The 23073-nt window shown below is 43.5% G+C and overlaps 2 protein-coding genes across 5 annotated transcripts in view; one reads left to right on the top strand and one right to left on the bottom strand.

Annotated features, from left to right (window-relative positions):
• Positions 1–268: 268 nt before the first annotated feature.
• On the bottom strand, positions 269–13030 carry ccdc59 (coiled-coil domain containing 59). Its single transcript, XM_078219787.1, has 4 exons — positions 12863–13030; positions 9321–9555; positions 2902–2980; positions 269–937 (listed from the first exon to the last, which is right to left on the bottom strand). The coding sequence occupies exons 1-4, from the start codon at positions 13008–13010 to the stop codon at positions 767–769; spliced, it is 633 nt and encodes a 210-aa protein (XP_078075913.1). The 5' UTR covers positions 13011–13030; the 3' UTR covers positions 269–766.
• mettl25 (methyltransferase like 25) overlaps positions 13002–23073 on the top strand; it is a 70783-nt gene continuing 60711 nt past the window's right edge. For 2 of the 4 annotated variants that reach the window (XR_013498724.1, XM_078219784.1), the window contains exons 1-3: positions 13002–13435; positions 17264–17416; positions 21740–21846. Coding sequence is in view for 3 of the 4 variants with exons in the window: in XM_078219784.1 (XP_078075910.1) it covers positions 13231–13435; positions 17264–17416; positions 21740–21846 (465 nt within the window). In the remaining variant the exon portion in view is untranslated. The remainder of the gene's footprint in view (positions 13436–17263; positions 17417–21739; positions 21847–23073) is intronic. The other 2 variants (XM_078219785.1, XM_078219786.1) reach the window with 2 other exon arrangements.

Here is a 23073-nt window from a genome sequence, read left to right as displayed (position 1 = left end):
TGGACTTAATCAGTTCTTAGTGGACACTTTTCTACAGAAAAAAAAATACTGGCTACAGTTCGGTTCAAAGTGATAATGTGAACCAGCAGAGCTAAATGGATGGCAAAATTCAGACTAATGCACGAGGGAATGTTCTTCTGAGATTGGGCGAAAACATACGTTTGGGTATTCTTCATCTAGCTGCGTTACTTTTGATTTCCAAATGCAACACTGTATAGCAAATGCAGGGTGTTCAGTTCCCCAACTCAAAAACATCATTCAACTTCACAAGTACAAGAATAACAAACTTTTTATTGCATTTAAGTAGTTTAATATCAGATGGCAAAGAAAAGCTGCTTGACCCGTATGGGTCACTCTTTACAACAAAATCAATAATACTTTCCATAGGAAAAAACTCCTTGAGCAAAGGGACAGAAAAACCATTGATCCTTTCGGTTAAATCTTTGAAGCAAATACTTCACAACTTGCAAACATTAAATATATTCTGCACATTTCAAAGTTCAGGCAAGCTATCTTGATGCGCAAGTATTTTTTCCAAGACTGCAAAGGCCAAGTTATTTTTCCAGGAGTATTTTTGTCTTGCTTGGTTAGCAACTTCTTTGTATTGGACCAACTACATTAACTAGCTGCAAACGAACAATAATGCCAGCCGTGTCAGAAGCGACATTGCCAATTAAGGGAAATGTTTTAGAAAAAAAAAAAATCACAAAATGGGATACAGAAGAGATCAAAATGGTGCCTCTGTTGAGGTCAAAAGCATGTTTTCTTATTTTATGCTCTGATTATCTTGTATTTTTTGAAGCAGGTATTCCATCTGTATGTTCAGGTTCGGCTGCCCTTTCCTTGTTTTCTTGCTGAGAATTTTGTACTTCTCCAGTTTTTGCTCCTTGTATTTCCTCTGGGCCTCTTCCTTTGCTCGTTGATTTTTTTCAGCCTCCTTTATTAAAAAATATTTAGAAAGTTAAGTACACTTTGAATGAATAACTCTGGAACATTATTAGTTCAGTGGGATTAAGAGATTTATGACAATCCTTTGCAAGTACTCTCAGATACAGCATGTTCATATTTTGGCACAGCAAGTAGTAGTAATAAATGGTTATAAGTCATAGATAGAGAGACTGATTAAATAGCAGCTGACTAATGGCCACATTTTCTTTTTCTGTTCTTTTATGGAATGTGTGCTTTGCTGGCAAGGTTAGTACTTACTGGCCATCCCTAATTGCCCTCGAGAAGGTGGTGGTGAGCTGCCTTCTTGAACCGCTGCAGTGCATGTATTGTGGGTATGCTCACAGTGCCGTTAGGGAGGGAGTTCTAGGCCGAAATTTTCTGACCATTCGTGCCAGTAGGATTTTCCCATCCCGCTGCAGTGAATGGAGATTTAACTTGCCGCCAAATTCTCCATCTTCGCTGTAGCGGGAGTGTGGAGTGAGCGGTAAGATCACACCCCAAGAATTTTGACCCAGCAACAATGAAGTGGTGGACTATATCAGTGGCGATATAGTTTCAAGTCAGGATGGTGTATGACTTGGACGGGAACTCACAGGTGGTGGTGTTTCTATGTGCCAGCTTCCCTTGTCGCTCTAGGTGGTAGAGATTGCAGATTTGGAAGAGACAGCAGATTTGCTGTTGAAGGAGACTTGATGATTAATAAATTTAACTTATAGGCGGCCATATTGCTGACAATATGCACTGGTGGTGAAGGCAGTGAATATTTAAGGTAGTGGAAGGAGGTTCAAGTGAAAGTGGGCACTGACTTCAGATATGGTGACTCTGTTGCAGAAATACTGATATCTACTCGATCTTTTTGGCAGTGTTATTATAGATTTACGAACTTTTAGGTGGTGAGTTGGCACAAATCAGAGTTATGTGGCAGGTTTGCTTAATGTGTTTGATAGCTATAACAGCAAGGACAACAATAGGGCAATAATGGGTATTGGATTTTGGAGAAGTTAACATCGAAACTAGAAGCAGAGCCTTCTCCGCCATTCATTTTGTCATGGCTAATCATTGAATTCAATATCCTCTCCCCCTTCTCTGCCGCAAGTCTTTCTCCAATACCTTCATGAGAGAGTGTCAGACATAGACTTGCTGTACCTTTGCAAGCGAGCTGCTCGAAGCTGCAGCACCTTGCAAGAGAGAACCTCCAGAAGCTGGTCTCTTCGGGACAGCTACTTTAGTGAGGTTCTAGCCACCTACTACTTAACCTCATCAAGACTCAAGAAACACATTATAGGATTAGGAATACAAATGAGTCAGTTGGTTGACACAAAAGTTAGAAATGATACTAAGAAGTAGCTGTAGATATGGACAACAACATGTTGTGAAGTGTAGCAAATAGTGAAGAGAGAAAAAAAACTGGCTTGAGGAGGACATGGACACACTAAAACATGGGAAGATGCAAGGCAGATAAAATGTAATGCATTTTGAAAAGAACGAGGAGAAGCAACATAAACACACTGGTACAATTTTAAAGAGGATACAAGAACAAAGAGACCTGAGGGTTCACAAACTCAAATCAGTTAAGATTTCAAGACAAATTGATAAGGCTGCTTAAAACTAAAACGTGTTACTTATGGTCCTGCCAATTTCATTCTTGCAGACATTTACAGATCCAATTTTGCCTTCAGAATATTTTAAAGCTCTAGGGATAAAAAATGATTTCAAGTACTTACATGTGCACTGGGATTAAAAAGAAATGCTTGTTAATTCAGAACATTTAAATTCTATTTCTAATTATCATAAAACTATTTCATTAAACCCTTGCTGAAAGTCTGCATTGATTCTACAGTTTAAAATCTTGGCACATTCTTGCATTTTTAAAACCATAATTGGGAAAATGATCTACATGATAGCTCACAGAATCACTCTTCAATTTCAAAAAACATACTGCATGGCACTTACCTCTTTTCGTTTTATATGTTCTGCCCGTCTTTTTTCATATTCCTCTTTGGTCTTTTGATATGACGACTTACTCTTTTTCCTAAAATCAGAAAGTGCAATGGAAACAAAAGATATCCTTTGCATTATGTAAACATCTTCAGCCAAGGGACAACCACCACAGATTTATCTTCCAGAACTTAACCGTGATCGAAATCAGCACACTGTAATTTTACAGATTTGGTACGCAGCTCAATGAGAGAATTATGGATATTTTAGTAGATGGCTGCCAATTAACCCATTCTACCAGCTCCATATCACAGCTACCTATTCTCAATTAATTTTGTGTTCTCTCGAAGTGTTCATCATATTGCATTTTAAATGTTGGGATGTATTTAGTTTCAGGTAGCCACACTGCATATTCTAATAACTCTTGCATGAAAGAAAATCCTAACATTTCCCTTTATGTATGTAGTAATAATCAACAATGTATGCTCCTGGTATCGAGTCATGATGCTATCATTTACTGTTTACCCTCAAATCCCAACAATAGATCTTCCTTGACCATTTCTGATCCAGTGAATTCAACCCTAGTTTCTCATGATGCAGTAGCCCTCACCTTTCAAGTGAGCTCATAGTGCACCTTTTCCAGTGCTTTAGCTTTGGAAATAAGATTGTCCAGAAGTGCATACACTATTCCAACTGTGGCCTGACCAGTATTGTATGTATTCTTCAGATCCTCATAGCTCTTATATTCAGTGTTCCTACAAACAAAATCCAGAATTCTGTTTGCCCTTATGGCTTCCTCAATACCTTTATTCTTTCAGCTTCTCCCACTTTATTTGGGGTCACCAAAGTGTTGGTTGATCACCCTTCTCCATTTTCTTCCATCAGTCACCTATTCCTCTTTCAATCCAGCTGTGTTTCAATCTTGCGCTGCCACATCTTTCCATCTGGTCTTAGGCCTTTCTCTTCTCCACCCTGACAATCTCATCTCCGTCACTCACCTCTCCTCATTTCCTCTCTTTCTCCCCAAAACAGATGCCCAAACTATTTTAATCTCTACTTGGCTACTTTCTTTGCTGCTCCTACAATCTTCACTTACCCCCTGATGTACAGGTTCCTGATTTTATCCTTGACTCCACACATCCATCTCACTGCCCACATCTCATTAATATTCATTCTTCCGCTCGACTTGATGTTGGCCTAGTTTCTGCACTATATAACAAGGTCGATCTCGCAACAGTCTCAGATTCTTCCTTCCAGTCTCAGCAGTATTTTTTTTAACGGCACTTCTTTCTATTATTCCAACCACAGCTAATCTATTGATTATTTTCCATACTTCTACCTTCTGCCATCATTGAAACTACTCACTTTCTCCAAGTCTTCATTCACAATCTTCACACTTCCACTGAGCCTCTTCCATAGGCTTACATTAACCGTCCATATATTGGGTCTTTTGTCTACTAATCTTCATGTCCTTGTCTTCTAGTGTCTTTTCTTCAGTTCTTCAGATATTCAGTCATGTTCCCATCATCCCCATCACATCGCTCAATGTCACCTGCAAACATCATTGACCATGGCACTCCCCATCTCATTTGCTCAGTTAGGACATTCAGGATAATCAGGAACAGGAAGGGCTCACTAACAATCCTTGGTGTGATCCAATTTTGGTTTTCAAACTCTTCCCCCACCCTTGTCTGGCACTCCAATAATACAGTAAGAAGTCTCACAACACCAGGTTAAAGTCCAACAGGTTTATTTGGTAGCAAAAGCCACACAAGAAAAGCTAGCTTTTGCTACCAAATAAACCTGTTGGACTTTAACCTGGTGTTGTTAAACTTCTTACTGTGTTTACCCCAGTCCAACGTCGGCATCTCCACATCATGACTCCAATAATAGCCATATGTACATGTCAGGGGCTCTGCAAACTCTAGCACATCTCCAGATTTCCTCCCTAGGCACCCAGTCATAAGCTATCTCCAGATGAATGAATACAATCTTTATGTTATAATCATAGAATCCCGAAGGTGAAGGAGGTAATTTGGCCCATCGAGTCTGCACCGACTCTGACAGAGCATCTCACACAGGCCCATTCCTCCCCTCCCACCCTATCCCTGTAGCCCGATGCATTTACCCCTTAACCTACACATCTTGGGACACAAAGGTGCAATTTAGCCTGGCCAATCCACCTAACTTGCACATCTTTGGTCTGTGGGAGCAAACTGGAACACCTGGAGGAAACCCACGCAGACACGGGGAGAACGCGCAAACTCCACACAGACATTCCCCAAGGTTGGAAGCGAACCTGGGTCCCTGGTGCTGTGAGGCAGCAGTGGTAATCACTGTCCCACCATGCTGCAATGTTGCATTGGCATTCTGAGTATTTCTACATCACTTTTCTCAAAATAAAATGGCATTGATGGTGCTTCTTCATGGCTTGAATCTGGATTGACCTTAATGGATTCTCACCATTCTTCCAGTCTCTGGTCCATGACTCTCTCCCATCTCTTGAATGTATTGGGAGTTCCTAGATAGTTTTTGTAATCTTGGATGTCTCCCTTTCCTTTGAATATGGGTACCAAAATGTTTTGTCTCCATGCCCTTGGATTTTCTCTTTTATCATAACACAACAGAGTAGCTGGATCCTATATTCACCCAGGCTACCTATTGCTTTGCTGTTTTTCATTCCTTTCAATGCTGTTCTGATTTCTTTCACGTTCAGATTGATGCCAGCTGTCATTCCTGGACTTGCAGCTACCTCTTCTGTCTTTGTTCTCAGGTTTTCTTCATTCATCAAGTCAATTGAAGTATTGGCCCCAGCTCTTTGACTTATTTCTCTTTTACTAAGGTCGCTCCACATGCATCCTTGATTGCGTGCATATTTCCCACATCTCTTGCTCACCTACCTTCAGCAACTCTCTCTCTTTGGTATCCACTTTTATATATTTCCTCCTTGGTCAGGGATCTTTCTCTAGTAATCACTTTCTTTGCATTCCTTTTTGTACTGTTTTTTTTCTTTCAGCCCTGTTTCCACTTTTCTTTTACTGCACTGTTTCCATTCCACTATTGAGTTTATTTTCCAGTTTTTCTCCTCCCTCAAAAATCATACACCTTTCTTTGCTAGCTTTCCGAATCAATTTGCCACCTGGTTCCACCAGCTTCCAGTGTCTGTCGTGACTCCCATTTCTCTTTGCAGGCTCTCCATCTGCTCTCTGAATTCTCCCTTCACTTGCAGATCTTTGAGCCTCCATTAACTGATGTCCTGTCTACCTCTCGTCGGCTGCTGTTTTGTTTTCTTTGCCATCAGCACTCCATGTTGGATGGTCAGTGCTTCATGTTAGTGTACTTTAAGAAAGGTTTTTAAAAAAAATCATGTTCTCTGCAGCTCCCACAGCTTCAGTGTTTTTCATTGCAGCACCAGGTTGTCTCTCGAAGTCCTTTTATTGCTACTTAAATGGGGTTTGTTTATTTATACTTTGGGATCTTTTATGCTGCTGCATTGTTAGGAGGAAGGTCATGTGTTTTGGACAGTTTTTTTTTGCCTTCCTAGTGACTTAAAGGTTTCATTTTCTATTTGGCTGGCAGAGTTTAGTTTTAGAAGGGAGTGGACATCAGTCTGAAATCAGCGTCTCTCTCTCTCCCGGGGGTTTGGAAGATCTGCTGATTCGCTGATTGCAAGGCTTATTGCTTTCCTGGAGTAAAGAATCTGCTATTGTTGGCTTGACGAGAGTCTCTCCCTGGTGTGCTGAGGAGCTGTTCTGACTTCAAACTGTTCTGAGTGTATCCAGAGGACTGCTAGCAGTTATAAGGCTGAGAAGTCAGGTTTTTCAATTCTCCAACCAAAGGACTCAGTTCCAGTATCACAGGAGCATTAGTCTTTGCTGTGTTAAACCTGTGGCAAGGGGTGTTTATGGGATTGGTTTGATTGGAATTGCTCAGATATATTTAAGGGTTATACATCATTCTGGTTGTTTTGCTTTTGTTTCTAGCTGACAAAAGTTATTGCCAATTTTCTTTCCATACATTTAACTATACTCTTAAATAAACTTTATTTGATAAAAGCTCCCTAGTGGATCATTTGAATCACACCTGAGGTGAGATATATCATGCTTACCCTAGCCAAATTCAAGTGCAAAACTAATGATCCAGGCTGTTCCATAAAACACTTTGGAGTTTCTGACCTGAACCATAACACTTAGGAAAGACTTTATAGTTCTTTGCATCCTTTGTATGTTCTTTTCTAACCATGATTATATTTCAGCTGTGTTTCTCTATGACTACTGTTGTAGATTATATGCTGGTTTCTGTGATTTTGCTGCCAGGTGTCATAGAATCCCCACAGTGCAGAAGAGGCCATTCAGCCCATTGAGTCTCCATCGACCCTCCAAAAGAGCACCCTACATTGGCCCAATCCTTAACCCCGTAACCTCATGCATGGCCAATCCACTTGACCTACACATCTTTGGACTATGGGAGGAAACCGGAGCACTCAGAGGAAACCCAAGCAGAGAATGTGCAAACTCCAAACTGACAGTCATCATGACTGGAATCGAACCCGGGTCCCTGGCATTAGGCAGCAGTGCTAACTACTATTGTGTGTAGTATTAGTTGGTAAGACATGGCAAACTCCAGATTCTTGGCTTCTTCTTCACTTGCTTTTCTAAAATAATGTCCACCATGGATAACCTTGTATCTCACTCTTTCTCGCCTCTCATGTCCATTTGGGTCACCTGCCATCACTAGTCTACCAAGCTATGACATTGTTTGAATGAATTGTGCTGCCAATCTGCTCCCAGAATTCTTCTCAATACATTGTCTTCTTTTAAAAGATCTCTCAGCAGCAGCCCCAGATCTTTCAATTCCCTAACACTGGGGAATTTTAATATTTACATTTATCCACACTAAACTGTATTTGCTCTATCAAACATTTGCCTAATTTTTTTTAGGTTCTAGTCTCCCAAAACGGAAAATGTTCAACTTCCTGAATTGCATGGTTTACAAACCTGATAGAAGTCTACAAGATTATGAGAGACATCATCATAGAAATCATAGAAACCCTACAGTACAGAAAGAGGCCATTTGGCCCATCGAGTCTGCACCGACCACAATCCCACCCAGGCCCTATCCCCATATCCCTACATATTTTACCCGCTAATCCCTCTAATCTACGCATCCCAGGACACTAAGGGGCAGTTTTTCGCATGGCCAATCAACCTAACCCGCACATCTTTGGACTGTGGGAGGAAACCAGAGCACCCGGAGGAAATCCACGCAGACACGAGGAGAATGTGCAAACTCCACACAGACAGTGACCCAAGCCGGGAATCGAACCCAGGTCCCTGGAGCTGTGAAGCAGCACTGCTAACCACTGTGCTACCGTGCCGCCCGTAACATGGACAGAGTGGATAGTCAGAAGCTTTTTCCCAGGGTGGAAGAGTCAATTACTAGGGGGCACAGGTTTAAGGTGCAAGGGGCAAGGTTTAAAGGAGATGTACAAGGCAGATTTTTTACACAGAGTAGTGGGTGCCTGGAACATGTTGCCGGGGGAGGTAGTGGATATGGTAGTGACTTTTAAGGGGCATCTTGACAAATACAGGAATAGGATGGGAATAGAGGGATATGGTCCCTGGAAGGGTAGCGGGTTTTAGTTCAGTCGGGCAGCATGGTCGGTGCAGGCTTGGAGGGCCAAAAGGCCTGTTCCTGTGCTGTAATTTTCTTTGTTCTTTATTTATGGATTTGCAGATGACGCAAGAAACTTTAGACAAAATTAACAAACCAGCCATTTTGGGGGAATGCGCCCACATGAGACGGATGCCTTTCAATGCAAATGCAGTATTCTGAACTTAGGACGGAAAATCTCCAAGCATGTTTAATCTACCATCTGGGAAACAATACTCAACCCTCAATGTGTCACTATGGACTACTACTTTATGGGCCGCATGGTGGCACAGTGGTTGGCACTGCTGCCTCAGTGCCAGGAACCCGGGTTCAATTCCGTCCTCGGGTCACTGTCTGTATGGAGTTTGTATGATCTCCCTGTGTTTGCGTGGGTTTCCTCTGGGTGCTCTGGTTTCCTCCCACAGTCCAAAGATGTGTGGATTAGGTTGATTGGCCATGTTAAATTGACTCTGTCAGCGGGACTAGCAGGGTAAATGTATGGGATTACAGGAATAGGGCCTGGGTGGAATTGTGGTCAGTACAGATTTGATGCACCGAATGGCCTCCTCCTGTACTGTAGGGATTCTATGATACTAACAACCACTTATTATATGCTAGTGATTAAATCAAGAATTACAAACCATTCATAAATTACAACAGTGACCACAACTTAAAAATTCTTAATTGGCTGTGAAATGCAAAGATAGTGAAAAGCCTAATGTAAAAGCAAGCTTTCTTTGCACATGAATTTCCTAACTTTGAATGTAAAAAAAAACACCTACTTTTTTGTCTCCTCTTCTTGGGAGTCTGGTTGATTTATTGCTACAGTTTGGTTCTTTCTGGCTTTCTTTGAATGGTTCTTAAGCAGCTCTTCTTCAGCTAGATACAGGTGGCGCAAATGATCTGGGTAATTCTCAGTATACTGTATTTCTTGAGGACGTTGTGCTTTTTCTTTTCTCAGTAACTTCTTGTACTCACGCTTGACTTTCTCCTTTTGTTGGAAAGCAAAGCCTCGCCCTGTAAGAGGACAAGAGAACAATATTATCAGGATATTACCAAAACCGAGAGTCTAGAATGACATAAAATGAATACTAACATGGGATTTGTACTCACCTCGAACTGGTCATTGATGAACAATTTAAAACAATTAACAAAACATTTACCAATTCCCAGAAGATAATTAGAAACTTGGGAGTAGATGATAGCAACATACATTACACAATTAACTCAAGTGCTGCCCCCACCAATAATTTAAATAAGGATGAAAAATTTTGTGTTAATATTTTAAATGGTACTTTTATGTGCAACAATTTGATATTGTATATATAAGTTTCTAGCGGAACACAACATGGATGGACTGGCAGGACAAGTTTTTTTTTACTACAGTACACTTCCTCCCCTTCACACCATCGAGGGCCCCAAATGATCATTCCAAATGAAAGAGTAATTTACTTGTATTCCTTTCAATTGAGTTTATTCACTACTCATGAGGCAATCTCTTCATTCGGAGACCAAACACATATTGGGTGACCGCTTCACTCAGTCTGCAAGCTCCTGGTGACCTATCACTTTAATTGCCCACTGCATTCCCGCTCTAAACATGCTATCTTCAGCCTCCTAAACCATTCCAAGTGAAGTTCAACGTAAACTTAAGGAACAGAACCTCATTTTTCCATAAAGGATTATAATTTGGTTACAATAATTTCAGAATACAATCACTGCCGAATTTGTTCAGACAGCAACTGTAGGTACAGATTCTGCTATTTCCAGTTACAGCTCCTGTAGACCCATCTACTTCTCTACTTATTCCATTACCTTTTGCCTTGTGCTAATTTTTGTCGTTTAACCTTGCCTGCCTTGCACCTTACCATAGAATCATACAATTCCTACAGTGCAGGAGGACGGCATTTGGCCCATTGAGTCTGCACTGACTCTCTGACAGAGCATCTTACCCTAGCCCAACCCCCTCCCTATCCCTGTATGATTCTATGTAGAGAAGCAGATTGGTCTACAGGAGCTGTAACTGGAAATAGCCGAATCTGTACCTACAGTTGCTGTCTGAATGGCGAAAATGGCTCAAATGGCCAATTCTTACTTCTAGTTTCTACGTTCTGAGCTTCCTCTGCCATTGACCAATATCTGCTGACCTCAGGTTCAACTTCCTGCACAGGGGTCAGTTTAGCTCAGTTGACTGGATAGCTGGTTAGTGATGCAGAGTGACGCCAACAGCATGGGTTCAATTCCTGTTCTCCCTGTGACTGCATGTGTTTCCTCCGGACGCTCCGATTTCCTCCCACAGTCTGAAAGATGTGCTGGTTAGGTGCATTGGGCATGCTAAAATTCTCCCTCAGTGTACCTGAACAAGTGCCGGAGTGTGGCGACTAGGGGATTTTCACAGTAACTTCATTGTAGCGTTAATGTAAGCCATTAATAAATAGACTAAACCAGAGATTTACTGCTCTGATCAGGGGAAGCGATGGCCTAGTGGTATTATCGCTAGTCTAATAATCCAGAAACTCAGCTAATGATCTGGGGTTCAAATCCTGCCACAACAGATGATGAATTTGAATTCAATGAAAAAATGTGAAATTAAGAATCTACTGATGACCATGAAACCTTTGTCAATTGTTGGAAAAAATCCACCTGGTTCACTCACTTATGTCCTTTGGGGAAGGAAATTTGCCATCCTTACCTGGTCTGGCATACATGTGACTCAAGAGCTACAACAATGTGGTTGACTCTCAACTGCCCTTCAAAATGACCTAGCAAGTCACTCTGTTCAAGGGCAACTAGGGATGGGCAATAAATGCTGGCCAGCAAATATCCCACAAATGAATTTTTAAAAATGAAAAGTTTACAACTGGGTTATTGACAATGAATGGTCAAAGATGCACAGTGGTTATCACCGCTGCCTCACAGCGCCAGGGACATGGATTCAATTCCCAGCTTGGGTCACCGTCTGTGAGGAGCTTGCACATTCTCCCCGTGTCTGCGTGGGTTTCCTCCGGGTGCTCCGGTTTCCTCCCACAGTCCGAAAGATGTGCGGATTAAAGAACAAAGAACAAAGAACAATACAGCACAGGAACAGGCCCTTCGGCCCTCCAAGCCCGCGCCGCTCCCCGGTCCAGGATTGAATCCTGAATCCAGGATCCCCGCCCAATTTTCCAGCCTATCTACATACCAATATCCTATCCACCGAGCTGTCCCTCACAGCTACGATGCTTTGTTCATTACAACCTATTAACTCACCCCCACCCCCCTATTCCAGACCATGTGATCCCCAGGGAGAGGCGAAAACCCAGAGTGAAAAACCCCAGGGCCAATATGGGGAAAAAAAAATCTGGGAAATTCCTCTCCGACCCCCTGAGGCGATCGAAACGAGTCCAGGAGATCACAATGGCCCTGATCGGAAAATGCTTCCCAACCCTAGTCATTTCCACTTCCATGAACACCATATGAATTCCCTGCCCCCGAGACAGGTTCCCAACTATCCGCAGTCTCGCTCTGTACTGGCACCAGCAAGATGATCATAGAATGAAGCCTTGAAACGAGAAACAAGGAACAATTAGCCCGCGCCGCTCCCTGGTCCAAACTAGACCACTCTTTTGTATCCCTCCATTCCCACTCCGGTCATATAGCTGTCTAGATAAGTCTTAAACGTTCCCAGTGTGTCCGCCTCCACCACCTTGCCCGGCAACACATTCCAGGCCCCCACGACCCTCTGTGTGAAATATGTCCTTCTGATATCTGTGTTAAACCTCCCCCCCTTCAAAGAACAAAGAATAGTACAGCACAGGAAACAGGCCTTCGGCCCTCCAAGCCTGTGCCGCTCCTTGGTCCAACTAGACCAATCGTTTGTATCCCTCCATTCCCAGGCTGCTCATGTGACTATCCAGGTAAGTCTTAAACGATGTCAGCGTGCCTGCCTCCACCACCCTACTTGGCAGCGCATTCCAGGCCCCCACCACCCTCTGTGTAAAAAACGTCCCTCTGATGTCTGAGTTATACTTCGCCCCTCTCAGCTTGAGCCCGTGACCCCTCGTGATCGTCACCTCCGACCTGGGAAAAAGCTTCCCACTGTTCACCCTATCTATACCCTTCATAATCTTGTAATTAAGTGGATTAGCTGTGCTAAATTGCCCCTTAGTGTCAGGGAGATTAACAGGGTAAATATGTGGTGGATGGGGGTCAGGGTGGGATTCTTTTCAGTGCAGGCTCGATGGGCTGAATGGCCTCCTTCGGCACCGTAGGGATTCTGTGATTCACTCGCTGGGCTCCGGCCCTCCAAGCCCAACCGTAGCCGAGACAGACACACAGAGCTCACCTTCTTTCACACTGCCCCAGCCTTTCTTAAAGTGATTGGCTTTCCATTGGTGCTTTCGTTTGGAGATGTTTCCTCCGCCGCCGGGAGCGGGGCGTAGGGAATTTTTCCCTTTGACGGAGCCGCCGCCTCCCCGCGAACCAGGCGCCATCTTGTCTCTCACGTCATCAACAGGCGACCGCTGGCAGGGCGACGACGGAAGCCGGGGAAGATCAGGAGGAGCGGGAAACGCGCCCGAAAGCCGCCGTCCCCCGTTCATGATAGAATCAGGGGGGACATTTCACCGACTGAGTGCGAAGCTCGCCCCTTTCTGCCGGGAGTTTCAGTTCAATCTGTATTTTTTTTTAGGGGGATTCTGAGGCCCCCTCCCCATGTTCGCCTCCGCTGATGTGGCCGTCGAGCTGGTCAAAAGCAAAATCAAAAGCCTGACCGAGTTCCTGGACGTCTACCTCCGAATAGCCAACGTGCACACGGTGGATTTTTACACCCAGGACGTTTGGAACCAGTTTGTGGCCCTGCCGCCTGAGGCTGTCACCTCACATCTCCTGTATCAGCAGCAAGGCAGCACTGAGCCGGGTAAGGAGGGTTTGCCTCACAGTGCATGGAGCAGAGCTGTCAGTAATCTGTACCAAAACAATGATGATGGAAGGAAGGTTATTGATGAAGCAGCTGAGGATGGTTGGGCCTAGGGACACGACCTGAAGAACTCCTGAAGCGATATCCTGGAACTGAGATGATTGATCTCTTAAGCACCACAACCATCAGCCTTTGTGCTTTCTATGAATCATTGAATCCTAACATTCTGGCTATTCTGCCCATCGAGCCTGCACTGACAACAATCCCACCCAGGCCATATCCGTATAATCTCCTATATCTACCCTGCTAGTCCCCCTGACACGAAGGGGCAATTTTGCACGGCTAACCCACCTAACCTGCACATCTTTGGACTGTGGGAGGAAACTGGAGCACCCGCAGGAAACCCACGCAGACACGGGGAGAAAGTGCAAATTCCGCACAGTCACGCAAGGCAGGAATTGAACCCCGGTCCCTGGCGCTGTGAAAAGACCTAAAAAGAGGGCAGCAGTGCTAATCACCGTGCCACCCTGAGCCAATCAGCAGAGAGATCCCCCCCGGCTGCTTGATTCCCATTGGCTTCAGTTTTGCTAGGGCTCCTTAATGTCACATTCGATCAATTGCTGCCTCAATATCAAAGACAGTCACTCTCACCTCACCTCTGGAGTTCAGTGCATGTCTGAACCAAGGCTGTAATGAGGTCAGGAGCTGAGTGACCCTAGCAGAATCCACACTGAGTGTGAATGAGCAGGTTATTGCTAAGCAAGTGCTGCTTGGTAGCATTGTTGATGACCCTTCCATCACTTTACTGATGATTGGAAGTTGACCAATGGGGCAGTAATTTTTTTATTCATTTGTGGGATATGGGCATAGTTGGCTGGCCAGCATTTATTGCCCATCTCTGGCTGGGTTTGTCCTGCTTATTGTGTATAGGACATACCGGGCAAGTTTCCACATTGCCGGATAGATGTCAGTGTTGTAACTGTAGTGGAACATCTTGATGGCAAGTTCTGGAGCACAAGTCTTCTGTATCCTACTGTGATAGTGATTGGTTGTGAAATCAGTCATGCAAAACTAATCTATTAATGGAAGCCCTCAGGCTTATGTTAACAGAAAGGGTGAAATAGTAAACATTTTTTTGCATTCCAGACATTTTTAGTAAAGATTTAAAGGGCAGGTATTTTAAATGACTTGACAGCTTAATAGGTCCTTTTGACAGGTGCTCCTGACAGTTTTGACATTTCTTCTGACAGTTTTGATTGTTAATTTTATCCGTCTGTTGGCAGCTTCAATGAGCTTGACGGAAACAAGTTTATGCACTTTTTACACACATTTATTCCTACCTCGACCAATTCTATAGGATATCTGACCTTCCCCATAGGTGTTCCGTGACCAGATCCAAAAAGGACTGTACTTCTCCAAAGGGGTACCCTGGCTGTCCAAGTGAATCCACCAAGTTCAGACTTGCTGTTACATCGTCTAATCTGCACACTTTGGGTTTTACACTCCCAGCCTACCAAAATTCGACTTCACTTGATGATTTAACTGACCAGCTGCTTTCATTTGTGCATGAACTGCCCCTAAGCCTGCGCCCATGATAATAGAAAGTGCCATGTTCAGGGACTGGGACATCTGATGTTTAGGCATTTCTGCTGTTTTCACCATGGTGGAGAGTCATTGCTCTATTGTATCATAGAATAGAAACCCTACAGTACAGAAAGAGGCCATTCGGCCCATCGAGTCTGCACCGACCACAATCCCACCCAGGCCCTACCCCCATATCCCTACATATTTTACCCACTAATCCCCCAACCTACGCATCTCAGGACACTAAGGGGCAATTTTAGCATAGCCAATCAACCTAACCCGCACATCTTTGGACTGTGGGAGGAAACCGGAGCACCCGGAGGAAACCCACGCAGACACGAGGAGAATGTGCAAACTCCACACAGACAGTGACCCAAGCCGGGAATCGAACCCAGGTCCCTGGAGCTGTGAAGCAGCAGTGCTAACCACTGTGCTACCGTGCCGCCCGTAGTGAAATTCTATGGCTACAGAAGCAGGTCAGAGACTGGGAATTTAGCAATGAATTCACCTCCTGACTCCCCAAAGCCTGTCCACCATCTATCAGGCACAACTCTCGAGTATGGTTATTCACTTAAAGGTTATTCACTTTGGAAGAAATAATAGCAAACTGGATTATTATCTAAATGGAAAGAAATTCCAACATGCTCCTGTGCAGAGGGACCTGGGGGTCCTTGTGCATGAGACGCAAAAACCCAGTCTGCAGGTGCAACAGGTGATCAAGCAGGCAAATGGGATGTTGGCCTATATCGCAAGGGGGATAGAATATAAAAGCAGAGATGTCTTGCTGCATCTGTACAGGGCATTGGTGAGGCCGCAGCTGGAATACTGTGTGCAGTATTGGTCCCCTTATTTGTGGAAGGATATATTGGCCTTGGAGGGAGTGCAGAGAAGGTTCACCAGGTTGATACCAGAGATGAGGGGTGTTGACTATGAGGAGAGACTGAGCAGATTGGGTTTGTATTCATTGGAATTTAGAAGGCTGAGGGGGGATCTTATAGAGACCTATAAGATAATGAAGGGGCTGGATAGGGTAGAGATGGAGAGATTCTTTCCACTTAGAAAGGAAACTAGAACTAGAGGGCACAGCCTCAAATTAAAGGGGGGTCAGTTTAGGACAGAGTTGAGGAGGAACTTCTTCTCTCAGAGGGTGGTGAATCTCTGGAATTCTCTGCCCACTGAAGTGGTGGAGGCTACCTCAATGAATATGTTTAAATCACGGATAGATGGATTCCTGATCGGTAAGGGAATTAGGGGTTATGGGGATCAGGCGGGTAAGTGGAACTGATCCACTTCAGATCAGCCATGATCTTATTGAATGGTGGGGCAGGCTCGAGGGGCTAGATGGCCTACTCCTGCTCCTATTTCTTATGTTCTTATGATGGAAGACTGTCCACTTGTCTGGATGAGTGCAGCTGCAATAACACACAAGAAACTTGAAACCATCCAAGATAAAGTAGCTTGCTTGATTGGCACCCCATCCACTATTTTCAACATTCACCCTCTCCATCATAGATGGACAGTGGTAGCAGTGTGTACCATCTACAGGATGCACTGTAAGACTTATTTGGCAGCACTTTCCAAACCTACGACCGCTACCCCTTGGAGGAACAAGGCCACCAAGCCCATAGGAACATCATCACTTGCAAGTTTCCTTCAAATCACACACCATCCTGACTTGGAAATATATCACTGTTCCTTCACTATCACTGGGTCAAAATCCTGGAACTCCCTGCGTAGCAGCACCGTGGGTGTACCTACACAAGATGAACAATAGCAATTCAAGAAAGCTATCATTGCCGGTGCGCTCACAACCCATGAATGATTTTTTTTTAGAAAATCACCCATTTATGCTTCGACTGTGAATAACTTGCAGCTGTCCTGAGAATCAATATTCCTTCCTGATGTTGTCTGGTAGTTTTGTGTCCCACTGTTATGTGTACTAAAGAGTGGCATGAGCCACTGAATTCTAAAATTACTCTTCATGCCTTTGAAATTGTTTCTAAAGTTTACCACAAATTAAATTTTCTGTTGACATGTACTTTATGTTCTTCATTGGATATGGAAAATAAGTTTTCAGACTCTTATGCAGAAAAAAATGTGGATTTTGGTCTTATGAAATGTATAACAGATCCAGTGTGCTCAAAAGAATTAAGAATTTATTTTTAAATTTTTTCTTCTCTAAGCAACAGTGGTAATTAGAGTTCAGATTTAATTATTGCTTACATTATCTTTATTCATGACCAGAAAGACCGGGTGCCTCCGTATGGGATGAGTCCCAAAGACTTAGTGATGTGGCTGCCTACAAGAGAGTTACTCAGGATCACTCTTTGCCAAACCTTGGAGTGTGCACACCGCTAGATGATCTGCTCCAGGAAATGTGGGGAGATAAGCAAAAAGGTTAGGAAATCGCATGTTCTGTATTGAATGTTTTTTTTAATGCAATGTGGCCTGCTGTGCACATTACACATGTACAGCATAGAAACAGACCATTCAGTTTGGTTCATGACACTTTTTTCTGCACAGATGTCTTCCCCCACCATCTAATCCTAGCAACATGATCTTCTATTCCTTTCTCCCTCATGTGCTTATCTAACTTCACCTTAAATGCATCATGCTATTAACCTCAACTACTCGTGATAATGAGTTACACAATCTAACCACTCTAAGTAAAGAAGTGGCTTGCAGTTGGATGGGCTGCATTCCAGAGAGAGTCACGGGTAATCCCCAACTTTTTGAGGATGGGAGTTGGCCCAATCCTAGGGAAGAGGTGAGGAGTGTGAGGGTGTAATCTCAGGGGAGATTTGACCCCAAAGGAGGTCTGATCCCTGATCCCAGGGAGAGAGGGCCTAATTCCTGACCCCAGGGAAACCAATCTGTTGTGGGGTTTGTTTTATGGGACTTGTGGGGGGAGGTGTTGGCAGGTGCAAGGTCTGATGGTGGATGAACTGGGAACTGGGAGAAAACATACCTGCTTTTCCCAGCATACAAGGAGTGTTGTGATGGCACTCATCTTTTCCCAGAAACTTTCCGTGCTTCAGTGCTGTTGTCTGGCTTCTCGAGGCCTGGGAAACCCAGCTGGCTGCAGGCAAAGCTGGTTAAATCTGAAGCTTCCAGCCTCGTTAACATACAAAAACATCAACTGGCTCTGGAAATGGATTGTTTGTTTATCCCTTGTCTCACTTGGATGTTGGAGAGTTGAAGCCCCTTTCCTGAAACCCTTGGAATTTTTGCCCATTTAACCCTGAATCCCATTCAATCCCATCCTCTCGCTCCATGTTAACATACCTTCTCCGAAATGTTCTTTTGAGAAAAATGTAGAAAAGTTGAGTATGCTTGGTGACGCTACAGGGAACAGACACAGTGCATGGCTTGATATTTAGACATAGGCTCCAAACATATGTATAATACATATATTATATAGTTCTAGAATTACACAGAAGTTGTTAAAAAAAACACAAGAAAACAACACATTAGCCTCAACTGGACCATGTTGATGTTTATGCTGCATGTAAGCAACGATCCTAATTTCAAGCACCCCTCTGTTCTCATATCCTTTTATTGCCATTTGTGTCAATCATCTATTTAAACTCATCTTAAAAATTGACAGTCACATCTTTAATTACTAACTGTGGTAGTACATCCCAAAGCATTACAATTCTCTGTAAAAATATTTCTCTTGCTTCCTGTCCGAAATATTTATACATCCCCTTGTTCGTGACCCCTCAATCACTGGCAACAAAAATTTGTTGCCCACTACCCAGTCATTTGTATTTTCATATATTTCAAAATATGCCGTGATCCATTCTAACAAAAACAGCTGCGATTTTTCAAGCTTTCCTCACGTTTGAATTTCTTCCTACTCAAACATCTTAATGAATCTGTTTTACACTCTCTCTAATACTTCATCGTCCCTTCCACTGTATGGAGGTAAAACTGTGAACCGTGCTCTAACTCCAACCCTAAAAATCTAACTAAACTTTTACATGAATTTACCATTACATTGCAATTTCTTTATTCTACACCTCTTCCATAAAGCCCAGCATTCCATTAGCTTTTTATGTTTTTGTGCATTCGAGGTGATACTTTTATTAAGTTGTGAATCTGAAAAGCTCCCAAATCCTTCTGCTCTTCTACATTACTACTTTTTCCCCATTGGAAGTGTAACTATTGCTTCCTTGAACCAAATTGTACCCATCTCACATTTAACGGGTTGAATTCCTTCCAGCACCATTTTGGCAAGTCCATCAACTTATAAATTTCTACTATTTGCTATGTGGCCTATTTTAGTATTGTCTACAGATTTGGGTCATGTTCCCTCCAGCATTTTACCCAAATCGTTGATGTACATGGTGAAAAGAAGCAGTCCCAAAACAGAACTCTGTGGGGCACTGCTTCCTACTTCAAAACACTCTGAGCAATTGTTCTACTTTGTTCCTATTTTCCAATTAATTTTAAATTTAATTTTCCATAATTTGCTTAATTGCATATGCTTTAATCTTCTCTTGTAGTCTCTTAAATGGTATTTCTCAAAAGCCTGTGTACACAAAGTACATGTATACCACATCCACATTTCCTTCATCTGTATTTGAAGGATAAGACAAGCTTTAGTACCCGCAGCTGCTGCTCCCTGTACCCCCACCCCTGTCTCCCATTTTTCCCCAACTGTCTTCTCACCTCTCAACTAGAATGGCTGATAACCATCTTGAAAATCCTCATAGTGAGAATCAAATATTAAATCCATTGAGAGACAAATCAATCATAAATTCTGCTTTACATCATAACAATAAAGTCTCACAACACCAGGTTAAAGTCCAACAGGTTTATTTGGTATCATGAGCTTTCGGAGCGCTGCTCCTTCATCAGGTGAGTGACTCACCTGATGAAGGAGCAGCGCTCCGAAAGCTCGTAATACCGAATAAACCTGTTGGATTGTAACCTGGTGTCGCGAGACTTCTTACTGTGCCCCTCCCAGTCCAACGCCGGCATCTTCACATCATTAGATCGTCACAGTTATGGCAACCAAAATATGTCTTGATATAATTAGCAAACGTTAGCAACATTTCAAAATCTTTGGCCAGGATTTTCCAGCCCTTCCTGCCAGCAGGATCTTCCGGTCCCGCTGAAAACGACCCTCTGTGGTGGGTTCGCCGGCGGTGGGGCAGGCGAGCAACGCAAATGGCCATTGACTTCGGCGGGATCGGAAAAATCTGTTGGTGGCCAATGGTGAGCTGCCTCCACCGCTGGAAAACATGCCCTTGTCCCAGGTGGAAAGAAGAATATTCTTACTTGTGTGACAGACTCTAGGTATGCTCCTGTTATTGTCTAATTTTAATCAAGATTGCACTTACTTCCTATGGAAATGGTGAGCAAAATCGTTTTGGATAAGTCATTGGCCAGAATTTTCCTGCCCCCACCCCAATCCGTGACAGGGCTGGTGAGCCATTGAAATCTCTGTTCACATTGGTGGGACCAGAAAATCCTGCCAGCATGGACAGCAGGAAAATTCCAACCATTGTCTGTGAATAATAACTGAGAACTGATGAATAGAAAGTAACAAAACGCCCATATTATACAGTATTCCTACCTACTGCAAACATAAGATTTCAAAACAGTGATAGCTTAATTATTAAAGAAAACCTTTCAGTTTTGTACACGTGTTTTTTTTCCCCGATCTCCCTCCTTTCCCCCCCCCACCTCACCCAACCTCCCATCCTTGTAGGCTAGAACCTTTATATCCATGTCATCATCACGTTAAGTGGGAAAGTGCAAATGTAAACCTAGATATTGTAGTTGAGATTCTGACATTGTGGATGGAAATTTAACTTGCAATTAAAAATGGGGGGTGGGGGTGGGGGTGGTAGGGGTGCAGAATTGGCCCACTTAGTGCCAGCCTGCTCATTCAGTTAAATGCCGTTAGTCAGCCGTGGGTGCCAAATCGATGAACCACCATCGGTCATGAGCTGGGGTCGATGGGGTGGGGAACTGAGATGGGAAATCTGCCTGTTCTTGCATTGAGCTGGCAGACTGGGCCTTGGTAGGGGAAGAGCAGCAGGGAGGGGGAAGTGACTGTGGTGAGGTGATCTGGTACATGTCAATAGATTTTTAAAAAATGGGCCCACAGATAAAAAACTGGAAGTGACTTTGTCAATTAAGAACACTGGTATGATCACTCAAGGTATGTTCTAACCAGACAGAGCACAAACCCACGCCCATAAGCACCTGGATTTCACAATCACATTTTCTCTACACCCTAGCTATGACTGTAACACTACATTCTGCACTCTCTCGTTTCCTTCTCTATGAACGGTATGCTTTGTACAGCGTGCAAGAAACAATATTTTTCACTGTATACCAATACATGTGACAATAATAAATCAAATCATTTTATAACATTTTTTGGATCACATTTGCATGGTAACAGCTGTTCCAGCGGGACACTCTGGTGACCGCAAGTCATCCAAGGAAATATGACGTCCGGCACATTTCTGATCTAAATTAGACACAACTGATTGTGATGCAAAATTCGGAAGCTTAATGCCCATTTTACAGTTGGCTGTAAATTGAATTTCTTTTCCCGTGTTGCTATAAGGTTATTGTTGATCTAGATTTTTGTTATATATTGTTGTTATAGCTTGTATTTCTGGGAGGTGATGAGAGTACAGTTAGTCTCCTCTTGGGTAATCTCCAGGCAATTTTTCAGTATTTTGTCTTTCCACTTAGACATGTTCCTGAAAACCAGCACGTTTATGAGTTCAAAGAAGTCCCATGAGGTTGAAGTGATGTCTAAAGTCGTGGCATCTTTTGCCAAATATTGCAATATTCAACAGGTAAGAGAACTTCCCACCATATTTGTAGTGTAGTCACAGGACAATTTCCAAACCTACTTAAAAAAACCATTTTTGAAGATGATACAGTGTCCTTGAAGTTAATAGTCTTGGATCTTTTTAATCCCAACCAAGTTGAGTATGCCAGGAAAATGCGGGTCCTTATTCCTGAATTAATTTCCTTTCACTGAGGTTCTTTCCATATATGGAGCATGAGATGGTGAGAAAGTAGTACTGGTAGAATGCCAGTATTTCAGCTTTAGTGGACATTAATATGTTCTGCATTTTGCTGATGTAGATAAACATGCAGATTTAGAACATGGTGCAAAGATGATTGTATAATGAACATAGAACATAGAAAGCCACAGCACAAACAGGCCCTTCGGCCCACAAGTTGCGCCGATCACATCCCCACCTCTAGGCCTATCTATAGCCCTCAATCCCATTAAATCCCATGTACTCATCCAGAAGTCTCTTAAAAGACCCCAACGAGTTTGCCTCCACCACCACCGACGTCAGCCGATTCCACTCACCCACCACCCTCTGAGTGAAAAACTTACCTCTGACATCCCCCCTGTACCTACCCCCCAGCACCTTAAACCTGTGTCCTCTCGTAGCAACCATTTCAGCCCTTGGAAATAGCCTCTGAGAGTCCACCCTATCCAGACCCCTCAACATCTTGTAAACCTCTATCAGGTCACCTCTCATCCTTCGTCTCTCCAGGGAGAAGAGACCAAGCTCCCTCAACCTATCCTCATAAGGCATGCCCCCCAATCCAGGCAACATCCTTGTAAATCTCCTCTGCACCCTTTCAATGGCTTCAACATCTTTCCTGTAATGAGGTGACCAGAACTGCGCGCAGTACTCCAAGTGGGGTCTAACCAGGGTCCTATAAAGCTGCAGCATTATCTCCCGACTCCTAAACTCAATCCCTCGATTAATGAAGGCTAGTACGCCATACGCCTTCTTGACCGCATCCTCCACCTGCGAGGCCGATTTAAGAGTCCTATGGACCCGGACCCCAAGGTCCTTCTGATCCTCTACACTGCTAAGAATGGTACCCTTCATTTTATACTGCTGCTCCATCCCATTGGATCTGCCAAAATGGATCACTACACACTTATCCGGGTTGAAGTCCATCTGCCACTTCTCCGCCCAGTCTTGCATTCTATCTATGTCTCGCTGCAACTTCTGACATCCCTCCAAACTATCCACAACACCACCTACCTT

The sequence above is a fragment of the Mustelus asterias genome, chromosome 9 (genome assembly GCF_964213995.1).
Source record: "Mustelus asterias chromosome 9, sMusAst1.hap1.1, whole genome shotgun sequence".
Taxonomy (NCBI): Eukaryota; Metazoa; Chordata; class Chondrichthyes; order Carcharhiniformes; family Triakidae; genus Mustelus; species Mustelus asterias.
The sequence above is the reverse complement of the archived record's forward strand: the minus strand, read 5'-3'. Positions and strand labels throughout refer to the sequence as shown.